Source organism: Acartia tonsa, chromosome 13 (genome assembly GCF_053477335.1).
Source record: "Acartia tonsa isolate MP-2025a chromosome 13, ASM5347733v1, whole genome shotgun sequence".
Classification (NCBI taxonomy): domain Eukaryota; kingdom Metazoa; phylum Arthropoda; class Copepoda; order Calanoida; family Acartiidae; genus Acartia; species Acartia tonsa.
The window spans coordinates 1042196-1057770 of record NC_137272.1 but is presented as its reverse complement, the minus strand read 5'-3'; the positions used below and the strand labels follow the sequence as shown (position 1 = coordinate 1057770).

The following is a 15575-nucleotide window of genomic DNA, read 5'->3' as shown; positions in this document are numbered from 1 at the left end:
TGGGGGGAGTAAAATAAATTTACCCCTGCCAACAGATTTCAGGGGGGGTAATTAACCCCCCCACAAGCAAATTTTACCCCCGGGGTAAAAATTTTGGGTGGTTTAAAAAAAATTGCGACGCGCGAATTTTACCCCCCCCCAAAAGCGAATTCCCCCCCCCAAAAAAAAAATTTTACCCCCCCCCAAAAAAAAATAAAAAGCTTGGACGTCTATGATGGTAATATACATTTTTTTTCAATTTCATCTCAAATATAAATTTTTTAGATATTTGAGATGCTTTTATACAGTATTTTTTTCAGATATTTTTTTTTGTCTATTAATAGAATGAATAATCTAAGGTGAGTACTTTGCATGATTATTAAAGGTAAAGTTTTTTAGCATGCTCTTAAATTAACTAAAAATTATTTAAGTTTTGTAATCATTTAAAATATTTATCAGTCATTTTCTGCTTAATTGGTGCAAGAAAATCTAAGAGGCAAAATTAAAAGGTCTTTAAAATATCCCCCAAATTATAAAGGTATGATATATGAAATTTTGAAATGAGGAATCATATAAAAAAATACTTATTCAATATTTGTATATTTTTGTTCAGTATTTCAGTATTTTTTCTTATTTTAGGATTCAGTATTTTCAGTATTTCCTTTTTTTTCTTCAGTATTTTCAGTATTTTTTCTTATTTTAGGATTCAGTATTTTCAGTATTTCCTTTTTTTTCTTCAGTATCAGTATTTTTTTGGTTGTGGCCACACTGAACATGTCTTAATTAACGAAAAGAGCTAACCGTTATGGACGGACGGATGTACCGACCCTATTTATAGAAAAGCTTCGCTTTTAAAAAGAAGTAAAGAAACAAACCTTTTGTAAAATCTTATAATATTGTCATTATTGTTGTAGAGAGAAAATCAGCGAAGAGCTTATCTCAGTTGAGGAAAAGGTAATTTTAATATTGTTTAGAATCGCTAGGTATTAGTATTTCTATGAAACTTTTTGGATTCTTTGACATTTATTACAATAAAATCGAATATTATTAATGTTTTAGCCCGTGACCGTGGCTCAACATGTAGCGTATCCGCTCGTCGTCGGGGAGGTGATAGGTTTGAATCTTGAGGTCCAATACGGCGTCATAACTAAAGACGTTATAAATGGTTCTTCTGCTGCTATGTGATATGCGCGATATAGATAGTTAGAGTTGGGGTAATGCCTTGGTCCGACTCATTACCATGTTTCCCTGGGCGATTGAGTGCGTTACACTGCAATTCAAAAATGTAGAGATTGATCAAAGCCTGGATGGAATTAAATTTAACCTTCCTTTATTTATTATTTATTTGTATTTATTTCTAGTGTGATACATCAAGTCTTGAGGGACTTGAACCTGTGGATAGAGATACTCTGGTCAGAAGAATGAGGGAGATATTACAACAGGTAGATAGATAGATAATATAGATAGTTAGATAGATAATATTATAGATAGATAGATAGCTGATAGAGATACTCTTGTTAGAAGAATGAGGGAGATATTACAACAGGTAGATAGATAGATAGTATTATAGATAGATACATAGATAATATTATAGATAGATAGATAGTGGATAGAGATACTTTGGTCAGAAGAATGAGGGAAATATTACAACAGGTAGATAGATAGATAGATATATAGATAGTTAGATAGATAATATTATAGATAGATAGATAATATTATAAATAGATAGATGATATAGATAGTGGATGGATATACTCTTGTTAAGAGAATGAGAGAAATATTACAACAGGTAAATAGATAGATAGATAATATTAGAGATAGATAGATAGATAATATTATAGATAAATAGAGATAGTGGATAGATAGATAATATTATAGATATATAGTTGATACAGGTAGATAAGGGGGGGGGGGGTGCGTAATGACATCTATTCTTAATCCGTGAGCAAAATGGTCTAAATATTGAGCTAGACCCTTCAAACTTAGTATATAAGCCTAGTCCTATAGGTATTACATCTAAATGGCAAACAAATCCAAAAATTTTTATTTTTAGGTTAGGTTAGGTAAGAAAAACCCTGCGGAAATGGGGTTTTTAGGCTTTTTTTGGTCTATATTGATGTGGAAGCTTACCTTAAATTGTGTTTTCTTAGGGTTTTAACTTAAATACACTGTGTCTATTCATAAGGACATTATTTAAGATGATTTAGCAAGTTGGGGACCGACCTTAGGGGGCTAGGTGGGTGGCCCGCAGGGGTTAAGTGCATTTTTCCCAATATACATGTTGTGACACATCAAATTATAGGTTTTTTAGGTCAAGGAACTGAAATTCAGAGCTAAAATAAGCATTAGACTAATCTGAAGCTAGCCCCAGCGGGCTAGGTTGATGGCCCGCAGGGGTTAAGTGCATTTTTTCCAATATATATCTTGTTATATATCAAAATATAGGTTTTTTAGGTCAAGGAACTCAAATTCTGAGCGAAAATTAGCATTAGACTAATCTGAAGCTAACCCCCCCGGACTAGGTTGGTTTTCTGCAGGGCGTAAGACCATTTACCTAACCTAACCTAGAAACTTACTTATATTTTTACAGGTTTTTTTCTTGAATAAACTGTGTCTATTAATGAAGACTTTATTTAAGATGATCCAGCAAGTCGGGGACCGACCCCAGCGGGCTAGGTGGGTGGCCCGCAGGGGTTAAGTGCATATTTTCCAATATATATGTTGTGATACATCAAATTATAAGTTTTTTAGGTCAGTAACTCAAATTCAGAGCTAGAATTAGCATAAGACCAATCTGAAGCTAGCCCCAGCGGGCTAGGTCGGTGGCCCGCAGGGGTTAAATGCATTATTTTATATATATATCTTGTTATATATCAAAATATAGGTTTTTAAGGTCAAGAAACTCAAATTCAGAGCTAAAATTGGCACAAGACTTACCTAAAGCTAACCCCCGAGGGCTAGGTAGATTTTCCGCAGGGATTATGTACATTTTACCTAACCTAACCTAGAAACTTACTTATTCTTTTTGTTTTTTTTCCTTGAATAAACTGTGTCTATTAATGAGGACATTATTTTAGATAATCCAGCAAGTTGGGGACCGCCCCCAGCGGGCTAGGTGGGTGGCCCAGAGGTGTAGTGCATTTTTGAGTTGTCATACAATTATACAATTATAGGTTTTTTAGGTCAAGAAACTCAAATTCAGAGCTATTTTAAGCATTAGACTGACCTAAGGCTAACCCCTGCGGATTATATTATATCATCCTTATACTAAAGTAACAGGATGTCTGTGTGTCTGTGTGTTTGTACCGAAGGAACTCGCTAACCGCTGAACAGGGTAGCTTCTCATAGGTCCTGGGAAGGTTTATAACTATTTTCTTGGGGGGTGGGACACCCCCAACTCCCCCAAAAAATAACAATCCTCCCCCCTTAGTTTTTTTTTATTTTTCTATTTTTTTAACTAAAATAAAAAAGGAGTGGGAAGGGCACCCCCCCCAAAAAATTTTTTTTACTTTCTCTTTAAAATCTAATATAAAAAATTGGGTTATCAAATTCGACTCCCCCCTTCTCAAGTGCCCCTAGAGGCCTCTAGGAGGCGTAGCCGCTTGTTTTAAATAAAGTCCTCATTAATAGACACAGTTTATTAAAAAAAACCTATAAAAATATAAGCAAGTTTCTAGGTTAGGTTAGGTAAATGCTCTTAAGTCCTGCAGAAAACCAACCTAGCCCGGGGGTTAGCTTCAGGTTAGTCTAACGCTAATTTTCGCTCAGAATTTGAATTCCTTGACCTAAAAAACCTATATTTTGATAAATAACAAGATATATATTTAAAATAATGCATTTAACCCATGCGGGCCACCTACCTAGCCCCCTGGGGTCGGTCCCCAACTTGCTGGATCATCTTAAATAAAGTCCCTTTAATAGACACAGTTTATTCAAGGAAAAAAACCTGTAAAAATATTAGTAAGTTTCTAGGTTAGGTTAGGTAAATGGTCTTACGCCCTGCAGAAAACCAACCTAGCCCGGGGGGGGGTTAGCTTCAGGTTAGTCTAATGCTAATTTTCGCTCAGAATTTGAGTTCCTTGACCTAAAAAACCTATATTTTGATATATAACAAGATATATATTGGAAAAAATGCACTTAACCCCTGCGGGCCACCAACCTAGCCCGCTGGGGCTAGCTTCAGATTAGTCTAATGTTTATTTTAGCTCTGAATTTGAGTTCCTTGACCTAAAAAACCTATAATTTGATGTGTCACAACATATATATTGGAAAAAATGCACTTAACCCTTGCGGGCCACCCACCTAGCCCCCTGGGGTCGGTCCCCAACTTGCTGAATCTTCTTAAATAATGTCCTTATGAATAGACACAGTGTATTTAAGTTAAAACCCTAAGAAAACACAATTTAAGGTAAGTTTCCACATCAATATAGACCAAAAAAAGCCTAAAAACCCCATTTCCGCAGGGTTTTTCTTACCTAACCTAACCTAAAAATAAAAAATTTTGGATTTTTTTGCCATTTAGATGTAATATCTATAGGACTAGGCTTATATACCAAGTTTGAAGGGTCTAGCTCAATATTTAGACCATTTTGCTCACGGATTAAGAATAGATGTCATTACGCACCCCCCCCCCCCCCCCCTTATAGAAGGGTACAGAAGAGATGTGTATCCAATCCACACTTTTAGCAAAATTAATTCACCTTTCCCCTTCCCCCCTGTTATCTTATATCCGTCAAAACTCCCTCTAAAAGGTCTACTATGCCCTTTAAACAGCTAAGGGTGGTGAAAAGTTAAATAAGTTACACCTTTCAAAAATTCTAAAGAGTATGAAAAAAGTTTTTAAATTTAAATAGTTTTTTATTTTTTATTTCAGTGCTACAAATTCGGGTTCGAGTACCACAAAGAATTGGACCGGCTGATCACAGGAGAAGAGGGGAGGAAATATTTGGCCAGGGGAACTATACAGTTCTCCAAACAATGGATGAAGTAAGATTTAGATAGATAGATAGACAAATAGATAGATAGATAGATAGATAGATAGATAGATCTTGGGTTCGAGTACCACAAAGAGTTGGACCGACTGATCACAGGAGAAGAGGGGAGGAAACATTTGGCCAGAGGAACTATATAGTTCTCCAAACAATGGATGAAGTAAGATTTAGATAGATAGATAGTTAGTTAGTTAGATAGATAGATAGATAGATAGATAGATAGATAGACAGATAGATAGATAGATAGATAGATAGATAGATCTCGGGTTCGAGTACCACAAATAATTGGACCGGCTGATCACAGGAGAAGAGGGGAGGAAACATTTGGCCAGGGGAACTATCCAGTTCTCCAAACAATGGATGAAGTAAGATTTAGATTGTTAGATAGTTGGATAGATAGATAGATAGATAGATAGATAGATAGATAGATAGATAGATAGATAGATAGATAGATAGATAGATAGATAGATAGACAGATAGACAGATAGACAGATAGACAGATAGACAGATAGACAGATAGACAGATAGACAGATAGACAGATAGACAGGCTGATCACAGGAGAAGAGGGGAGGAACTATCAGTTTTCTAAACAATGGATGATGTAAGATTTAGATAGATAGATAGACAGATAGATAGATAGATAGATAGATAGATAGATAGATAGATAGATAGATAGATAGATAGATAGATAGATAGATAGATAGATAGATAGATAGATAGATAGATAGATAGATAGATAGATAGATAGATAGATAGATAGATAGATAGATAGATAGATAGATAGATAGATAGATAGATAGATAGATAGATAGATAGATAGATAGATAGATAGATAGATAGATAGATAGATAGATAGATAGATAGATAGATAGATAGATAGATAGATAGATAGATAGATAGATAGATAGATAGATAGATAGATAGATAGATAGATAGATAGATAGATAGATAGATAGATAGATAGATAGATAGATAGATAGATAGATAGATAGATAGATAGATAGATAGATAGATAGATAGATAGATAGATAGATAGATAGATAGATAGATAGATAGATAGATAGATAGATAGATAGATAGATAGATAGATAGATAGATAGATAGATAGATAGATAGATAGATATATGAATAGATAGATAGATCACGGGTTCGAGTATCACAAAGAATTGGACCGGCTGATCACAGGAGAAGAGGGGAGGAAACATTTGGCCAGGGGAACTATTCAGTTCTCCAAACAATGGATGAAGTAAGATTTAGATAGATAGATATATAGATAGATCTCGGGTTCGAGTACCACAAATAATTGGACCGACTGATCACAGGAGAAGAGGGGAGGAAATATTTGGCCAGGGTAACTTACTATACAGTTCTCCAAACAATGGATGAAGTAAGATTTATAGGGATATGCCAATAGCAGGGATAAGACAATTGCCAATAAATTAATGTACATCCCAAATGATGATCCACAAAATTACCTATTCTTTGGTTACAATTGATGGTTAGGTATAGGTCTAGCGGTTAGTAAAACCCTTCGGTACACATGGACATCCTGTTACTAATAAATCATAACTTTTTTGTTAGATGGTATTATAAGACAAAATGAAATTTTAATTTTAATTACATAAATTTATTTTAGATTTGTGTTGAACTGGTGTGATAGTGGAAAAGGTTTAAGACCTGATTGGGCTTTTAAAGGTAAGATTATAAAAAGGATGGGGGATCCCAAATGATGATAGACAAAATTAAACCATCTGTAGATTAAAACTTTTGGTAAATTGACATACATCCCATTCCCCAATGATGATAATCAAAATACCCCATCTGTAGATTAAAACTATAGTTCAAAAAGTGTGGACACTTTTAAGTTGGAGCCAATAAATCCAACCCGATAAAAGCACAAAAAATTTTAAACCAACAACTAAAATAACAAATAAAACTTTCGGTACCAGTGTAATTTATAGTCAAATGTCTCCTCCCTCCTTGGGGATGGGAAGTAAAATAACAAAATAAGTAGGTACCTAGAGTTTTAGCAAAATGGTCTACTTCAAATTTTAAACATATTTTAAGGAGTTGAATTTTCAATACATGCTGCAAATCCTCAGAACACAAAGTACCTGGACGATTGTGAATTTCAAGGTAAAATTTTTCTGTATAATTAATTAAATCGGTTTTTTTTAATGTCTTTTTGATATTATTTTAGACCATAACTAAAGGGTGAGCAAAAAAAAATGCGTAGATTTTTAAAATTCAAATTGCGCGGCTTGTGTTAATAGTAGAAAAACGTTATGCATACCGCTAGAACCGCTATGAAGTCTATTTTTTGGAAATATAAAAACGATTCATGTGCTACGTATAGTTTAGGAGCAATGTGGTAAAATGTCCCAACTGCCTTAAAACTTGACTTGCGAGTAAATCATTAAAGATTAAAGTATATAAAAAAATATGTACCTTTTTAAAATTCAAATTGCGCGGCTTGTGTTAACAGTAGAAAAACGTTATGCATACCGTTAGAACCGCTATGAAGTTTATTTAATGGAAATATAAGAACCATTACTGTGCTTCTTATAGTTTAGGAACTACGTAGTAGAATTTCCCAACTGGCTTAAAACTTGACTTGCGAGTAAATCATTAAAGATAAAAAAAGGGTGTGCAAAAATGCGGACATTTTTAAAATTCAAACTGCTCGGCTTGTGTGAATAGTAGAAAAATTCTATGTATATCGTTAGAACCGTCATAAATTCTATTTTTTGGAAATATAAGTACGATTTTTGTGCTATTTCTAGTTTAGGAGCTGTATTGATAAATGTGAGAAACATGAAAAATTTTTTTTTTGAGTTTTAAGTCAGTTGGGACATTCTACCACATAGCTCAAAAATTATACGTAGCACATGAATAATTCTTATATTTCCCAAAAATAGAGTTTATAGCGATTCCATAGGTATGCAAAACATTTTTCTACCATTAACACAAGCCGAGCAATTAGAATTTTAAAAATGTACGTATTTTTATTTGCATATCCTTTAATTCAATCTTTTATGATTTACTCGCAAGTAAAGTTTTAAGCCAGTTGGGACATTTTAACACATAGCTCCCTGACTATACGTAGTAGAGGAATCATTTTTATATTTCCAAAAAATAGACTTCTTAGCGGTTCTAACAATATGTGTAACATTTTTCTACTATTTACACAAGCCGCGCAATTTGAATTTTAAAAATCTACGCATTTTTTTTTGCTCACCCTTTAGCTTGGTAAAAAAAAATGCTGTGTTTCTATTTAACACAAGCGGCTACGGCACCTTAAGGGCCTCTAAAAGCACTCAAGGAAATTTTTTTTGGGGGGGGGGGTTTAGTCGACCATCCACTTTCCAATTTAGTTTACAAAGAAACAATAAAAAAATATTTTATGGGGGGTAATATTTCTCCGGGCGGGAGGGGGGTTGAGGTTACCTTTCCCAAAATAGTTATAAACCTTCACTGGATCTAAAAGAAGCTTGGAAAGGAGAAACAGATTTTTCCTGCGTTTATCGAGATCTTAAGCAACAGATACATAGACAGACAGTCATTCTGTTACTTTTATATGCCTAGGGATTTTTCTAGATAAAAATAAATACCTAACTATATATAAATATGTAATAGTTATTTCTCGTATCGTATTATAAACTGCTTTCCGCGGATATAGAATGTACAATTATATATTCGTAGAAAACTGGATATAATACGATGCTAGACATAGTTTTTTCGTATTCATGAGAACCGGTTCCTATCCACCGGATTCAAATGAATACGAGAATAGTTATTTCTCGCATCGTATTGTAAACGGCTTTCCGCGGATATAGAATGTACAATTATGAGATTAAAACTAGTTTTTTTTAGCCCCGAGGTGCCGAAGGCACGGGCTAAAAAAACTAGTTTTAATCTTATGATTGTACATTCCTATATTCGTAGAAAACTGGGTATAATACGATGCTAGACATAGTTTTTTCGTATTGATGAGAACCGGTTCCTATCCACCGGATTCGAATGAATACGAGAAAGTCTATTATTAAATTTTTATCTAACTTAATTTATTTGTACAGATTTCAAGAACCTAATAACCGAGTGTCACAACCATGTAGCTCCAGACCCTGATAGAAAATCCAGGTAAATATCCGCTGGATTAAAACCGGTTCTAAGCCATAAGTACATCTTTATATCCGCGGAAAGCTGTTTATAATACGATGCGATAAATAACTATTATAGCTTCTTAAAATTAGGAACTAGGAAGAATTAAAGAACAGGCAATTTTATGTTATTTACTTGGTGCTTTTCCTTAAATGCCTTGGTTTACGTTTTTCTCCTTAACCTAACCAAACCAAACCTAAATTAATAAACTAACAAAGAAACCCCCCCCCCCCCTCTATCTTATTTTCAATTATTTCAATATAAAGGGGTCCTGTGCTCGACCAGGCAATTTGAGGGAATCCGCCAATTACTCTTAGTTTCTCGTGTTTTTTTTTTACAAATATCAGGAACAAAACATTTTTCATACCTAGCATTTTTTCAATAACAATATCCTGTCGTTCTATAAAGTAGTTGGGTTTCTATGAGTCAAAGTAGGTGGGTAACTGTCTAGAAATGTATAAGTTTCAAAATTATTTTAAATATGACTAATACTATTTACATCCAATCATTCTATTATTGATAAAAATGACAGTTAGCTTTATTTCTTAAAAAGGTATAAGTTTTCATAAAAAAAACTAATCTTTTTTTTATTATTTTAGAGACGGTCCTGACCTGCCCAGTCGTCCTTACTCTAGATCTGGGTCCAGAACCAGCTCCAGAACCGGTTCTAGAACTGGTTCTCCACACAGAGCTATCTCTGTCGATAGCAGGGTAAGCAATCCCCAATGATGATACACAAAATTACCCCTTCTGTAGATTATAATTATTTGTTTGAACGTTTGGACACTCTTAATGACCCAACCAATAAAAATTTTATCAAAGTCCCAAAAGTTATTAAGCCAACGAATAAGAAAATTTTATTATAAAACTTTAGGGACTAGTGTAATAAACAGCCCATTGTCCCCTCTCTCTCTCTCTGGGTTTTAGAACTGGTTCCCCACACAGAACTATCTCTATGGATAGCAGGGTAAGCAGTCAGGGATAAAACAATGGCCGGTAAATTGATGTACATCCCCAATGAGGATACACAAAATTACCCCTTCTGTAGATTAAAAGTATTAGTTTGAACGTTTGGACACTCAAGTTTAAGAAACAACTAATCAAAATTCTATTAAAGTCTCCAAAGTTATTAAGCCAACGAATAAGAAAATGTTATTATAAAACTTTGGGGACTAGTGTAATAAACTGCCCATTCTCCCATCTCTCTCTGCTTAAATATACTTAAGAGGAAAAATGGGGGGGGAGGGGTTTGATTTGTTAGGTTTGGTTAGTGTTTTATATTATTACTAGCAGCTTCGCCCCTAGCCTCTAGGGGCTTTGCCCAAACGAGATGGTAAAAAAAGTGTAAGGTGAAATTTGTAAAAAAAAAAATAATAAGAAGGACCAAGGAAATCTTCCAAAAAGGAAATATTCCACAAAGGAATCTTCTACAAAGGACCAAGGATATTTCTTACAAAAAAAAATGGGGGGGATTTTTTTTGTTTTTGGGGGGGTTGGGGGTGTCCCACCCCCCAAGAAAATAGCTTAAAACCACCACAGGACCAATAGTTAGGTAGATACCCTGAAGAATAGAATCCGATCGGTTCAGTGGTTACCGAGATCTTAAGGGACGGACGGACAGACGGACAGACATCGTTCTACTTTGTATTATAGATAAATGCTTTGATAATCATTTTTTTACTTTTATGAGATGTTGTTTGAATTTCAATAGTTTTTGATAAAAAAAAACCTTTTTTTAGGCCGACTTGGACCGCACAATAATGCCACCACCTACGACGCCCCTATCCCCAGGGAGTCCCACACATCTGCCTGGGGGAAGTACCTCGCCCCTATCCCCCTCACATCAGCTACCGGGTGGAGGGGTCATACCCACAAGCCCCTACAATACGTTGTAAGTATTTTTTAATTACTTAAGTTTTAGATCTTAAGGGATAAGACAGTAGACGATAAATTGATATTCATCTCAAATTACAATAAAAAAATTACTCCTTCTGTAGATTAAATTATTGGTTAAAAAGTTTGGACACTTCTAGTTTGTAACGAACCAATCAAAATTTAATTAAGGTAGGTACCCACCCTCAAACCTCAAAATAGTTATTACCATTTCCTGGAAGTATAATGTGCTGCACTGTAAAGGAGAACCATATTAATCCAGCTGTTTACGAGATTGTGAGCCACCGGGGATCTAAAGGGATACCACAATGGCCGATAAATTAAAGTATATCCCCAATGATAATACACAAAATTACCCCTCCTGTAGATTAAGATGGTTGAAACATTTGAACACTCAACTTAATGAATCAACCTAACATAATTTAATTTAAGTCCCAAAAGTTGTTAAGCCAACGAATAAGGAAACGTTATTATAAAACTTTGGGGACTATATAGTGTAATAAACAATTATCCCCTTCCTCTCTAAAGACAGAAAAATTTTCTTGTTTAGGGGCCGAAGAAAGCGTAGCGAGGGGCACAGACGAAGTGTTCATTTGGATGATATGGACGCAGCCGATATTTCTGTTAAAGTACCTGTTTTTGGTAAGTTGGGAGTTTTTAGTAGCGAAACTACTAATTTTATTTTTCTTATAAATCTTCCTTTTTTATGAACATTGAACATCACTTTAAATCACTATTGACCGTCCGTTCCTCCATAATTTTTGATGATTCGCTAATACTTTTTTCTTTTTAGTGTTGTCATGTTTGATTTAGAAATGCTCTTTCATAAGCTTTTAGACAAATGAATAGTAAAATCTACACTTTTTTATTTCATATCTATGTCAAAAAATCTCCTTGGTAGTAATTTTAGAGATCAATGGAAGAAAAAGAACTTAATTAAAATTATTTCCTTAGCTCGACGCTGGAGTACATCGATGGACCGTAAGTATAAAAATGTGTTGTGTTTTGTTTTTGTGGAAAACAGAACTTTTCATATTAAGATTTATTACTTTTAAACGAATTCTAGAAATGTAAATTTAGCTTGACCGTTTAGTAGTTATTAAATCTTAGTTTGTGAAGTTCATTCTGTTTTTCTTTTTTTGTGTTCTTGTTTTGTGTTTTAGATTTAGTCAATTCATATTTTGTTTGTTTTGTTTTTTAAAACTGTTTATATTGGTTTGCACTTTACTTTACAATACCCCAGATCACAAAAGACAAAGGTCGACCTCTGGAAATTTTAAGTCGACCTATAGAAGTTTTAGGTTGACCGATTTTATAAAGGTATTTGTGGGTTGTACTTGTTTAGGTTGACAGAAATAATCGGTCGACCTTTAAAAGTTATTTGTGAACTGGGCAAATATCAAAAATCCCTGTTAACAAACAGTCACCACAAGCATTATTTCTGTAATTTTAAATAAATTACGATACTAGTAATAGTTATTTCTCGCATCATATTGGCTTTCCGCGGATATAGAATGTACAATTTTATGATTAAAACTAGTTTTTTTAGCCCCGAGGTGCCGAAGGCACTGTCTAAAAAAACTTGTTTTAATCTTATGATTGTACATTTTTATATTCGAAGAAAGATGGATATAGTACGATGCTAGACATAGTTTTTTCGTATGGATGAGAACCGGTTCCTATCCACCGGATTCGAATGAATGTGAGAAAATGATTTAAGTTTTACCTTCTTAAGAAAAGTAGAAGTATGTGAAGTAGTAGTTATAGATTAATTGTCTAGAAGTAGTATAGACAACATGATAGTTACTTGACTTTCAAGTTTTAACCTTTTTTTTATAAAATAAAACACCATTCCATGAAGATAACTTTTTTGCAACTTCAATATTCGGTTATCCGGCCGGATATCCATTATCCTGCCAAATATACATCAGGCCAAACCCTACTTTACACTGCTGTACATTTTACACATAAATACACAATACACATCCTTGCCTTTTATTTATGAAAGTGCTTATGAATAGAATTTTATTATTAGGATAGACTCTTCCAGTATGACTTAGAAACCGATTAATATCCGTTGGATTAGAACCGGTTCTCAGCCATACTGAAAATCCTGTATAGCATAGTATTACAGAAAACTTTCCACGAATATTAAAATAAAAATTATAAATTTAATTCCAGTTTTGTTACCCCATGCCTACGGCTCATCGAGGCCTAAAAATTAATATTATAATTTTTACTTCTTAATATCCGCGGAAAGCTGTCTATGACACGATGCGATAAATAACTATTCATCACATGACAAGAAATATTCTTTGTTTAATAACCTTTTGTTCGTTTTTAATTAGCTAGTTATATTTTATTAGGATATACAATAAACTATTTTGTTTTATTTATATTTTTAGAGCTTGCTTATAGAATATGTACCTTATTTACACAACTAACTTTGTGACGGGGGGAAGGGGGGGCTTGACTACCCCCCATTTTTAGTTTTAAAAAATTATTTTTTTGGGAGGGGGGCGATTTCTTTTGGGTGGTTGTTGGTACCTATCCCTAAAATAGTTATAACCCTTACCAAGACCTATGGGAAGCTACCCTGTAAAGGAGAACTATATCGGTTCAGCGGTAACCAAAATTATTCTGTAAAGACGGACACAAAAACGACAGGCAAACATCCTGTTACTTTGAATTATATGAGGATTAAAATTTAAAGCTAGTACAAAGGATTTTAATATTTTATTTTCAATTTTTGTATCCTTTATCTTCTACGTTGTCTAAATTCTTAGTTAAAGGTTAATTAATGTTAGAAATAAATTGATAATTGGTGGAGTTTTTTTGTTGTCTTTTCATGTACTAGTTAATATTTTTTCCGTTTAACATTTTAATTTTAGTTGTTTAGTATAAGTCATCTGTAAGTTATCTAGACTAAAAAACATGTTGATTTTTAACTTTTTTGACAAGTTTTTGTATTTTATAATTATCCTATTCATGTTATTTTTATAATACTGATTAATATTACCACAAGGTACACAATGTAAGTATGTCCTTAGGCTTAAACAGAAGTTCTGCAAAAAAATTTACTTACAATTGATTACATAAACTTATATTCTGCTTATTAAGTTCTGACACAAGTGTTAATGTTTGTTTGACCTACCGTTGGTACTAAAATTTTTAAATTGAAAAAAAAACCTAGGTACTATAATTTATATATTAGGATATTTGTTTTATGATTTTAAAAAATATTTTTCCTAGCAAACCTACCATGGAGAGAACGAGTAAAGAGGAGTATTGAGAATTTTGAACAAGAGAGGGATGAGACCAGAGTTCATCAACAAACCATAGGTAAATTAATCCGCTTGTTGTCAGGGAATCAATTTAAAACAATAGAGGCGGGATTGAGTTAGATAATTTTATGTCCCCACCCCGTGGATCCTGTGCCGACTTTCAATTAATTGGTCTTGGAATATCAGCCAATAGCGTTGCGAATATTAAAACAGCCAAGTCGCTACAAAAGAGCAGAAGCAATATGCTAGAAGACGGAAAAGTTAACTCCTTAAAGATCCGGATTCAGACTAATCTCTTTCATCCACCCTCTTTGCTTTAACTTGGTGTACATTTGTTTTCATTTGTTAAAAGCGATAGAAAGCGAAGCTTTTCTACAATTAGGGTCGGTCCGTCCGTAACGGATAGCTTTTTTCGTTAATTTAGGCATGTTAGAATTGTCCTATCGATTTCAAACTTTGTATGGTGATTCCTGCAGTAATTAGGTACGATTTAGAAAGCGTAGCAACTCTATAATCATTACCAAAATGTCCGTACGTCCATTTTAAACATGTTGATTTTTAACTTTTTTAACATCAAATTTTTATATGATCTAATTATCCGATTGATCTGATTTTTTGTATGCTGATTCCTGTGACAACAAAGTACATTATTATAAGCGAAGCAACTCTATAATTAAGTCCTAAAAATGTAAGTATGTCCATAAACAGTATTCTATATCAAGCAGTTTTTCAACAAATTTACTTTCAATTTTGCATTGACTCTATACAAATTTATGTTCGGATTATTCAGTTCTGACACTATACAAGTATTAATGTCCATTTGTCCTACCGTTTCAGCGCTTCGCTTTTATGGATGTTGTCATCCTTGTTTTTAATAAAGTTACCCCTTTAACTATTATTTACTTTACAGGACGAGTGTTGGATAAAACCCTGCACGAGGACAGAATCCATATTAAGGCAAGATTGGTCAAATTCTCGTGGCAGAGAGGTGTTAAAATAGGTAAGTACCTAATTAAATATTCATTAACCCTTAACGATCTTGGTTTTTTCTATCTCATTTTCTGTGTGTGAAAGATAGAGGGCTAAGTATAACTGAGAGACTTTTTAAATATGGGTATGACACATAACTAAAGGTTAGAATTTTTTTTTGAATATCTCCATCCTGGCGGGCATGGATGCCAGCAAACCTGACAGGGTCAAATTCTCATGGCAGAGAGGTGTTAACATAGATTTTATATTTATTAATCCTAATATAAAAGTAATAGG

The 15575-nt window shown here is 33.7% G+C and overlaps 1 protein-coding gene across 1 annotated transcript in view; it reads left to right on the top strand.

Annotated features, from left to right (window-relative positions):
• The window catches only part of Mekk1 (mitogen-activated protein kinase kinase kinase 4), a 142416-nt gene that overhangs the window by 102065 nt on the left and 24776 nt on the right, over positions 1 to 15575 (top strand). Inside the window, exons 46-57 of the mRNA XM_080146397.1 lie at positions 894 to 933; positions 1341 to 1421; positions 4853 to 4965; positions 6608 to 6666; positions 7039 to 7107; positions 9048 to 9111; positions 9732 to 9843; positions 10872 to 11023; positions 11576 to 11667; positions 11980 to 12006; positions 14278 to 14367; positions 15220 to 15309. Coding sequence (XP_080002523.1) covers positions 894 to 933; positions 1341 to 1421; positions 4853 to 4965; positions 6608 to 6666; positions 7039 to 7107; positions 9048 to 9111; positions 9732 to 9843; positions 10872 to 11023; positions 11576 to 11667; positions 11980 to 12006; positions 14278 to 14367; positions 15220 to 15309 — 989 coding nt within the window. The remainder of the gene's footprint in view (positions 1 to 893; positions 934 to 1340; positions 1422 to 4852; positions 4966 to 6607; positions 6667 to 7038; positions 7108 to 9047; positions 9112 to 9731; positions 9844 to 10871; positions 11024 to 11575; positions 11668 to 11979; positions 12007 to 14277; positions 14368 to 15219; positions 15310 to 15575) is intronic.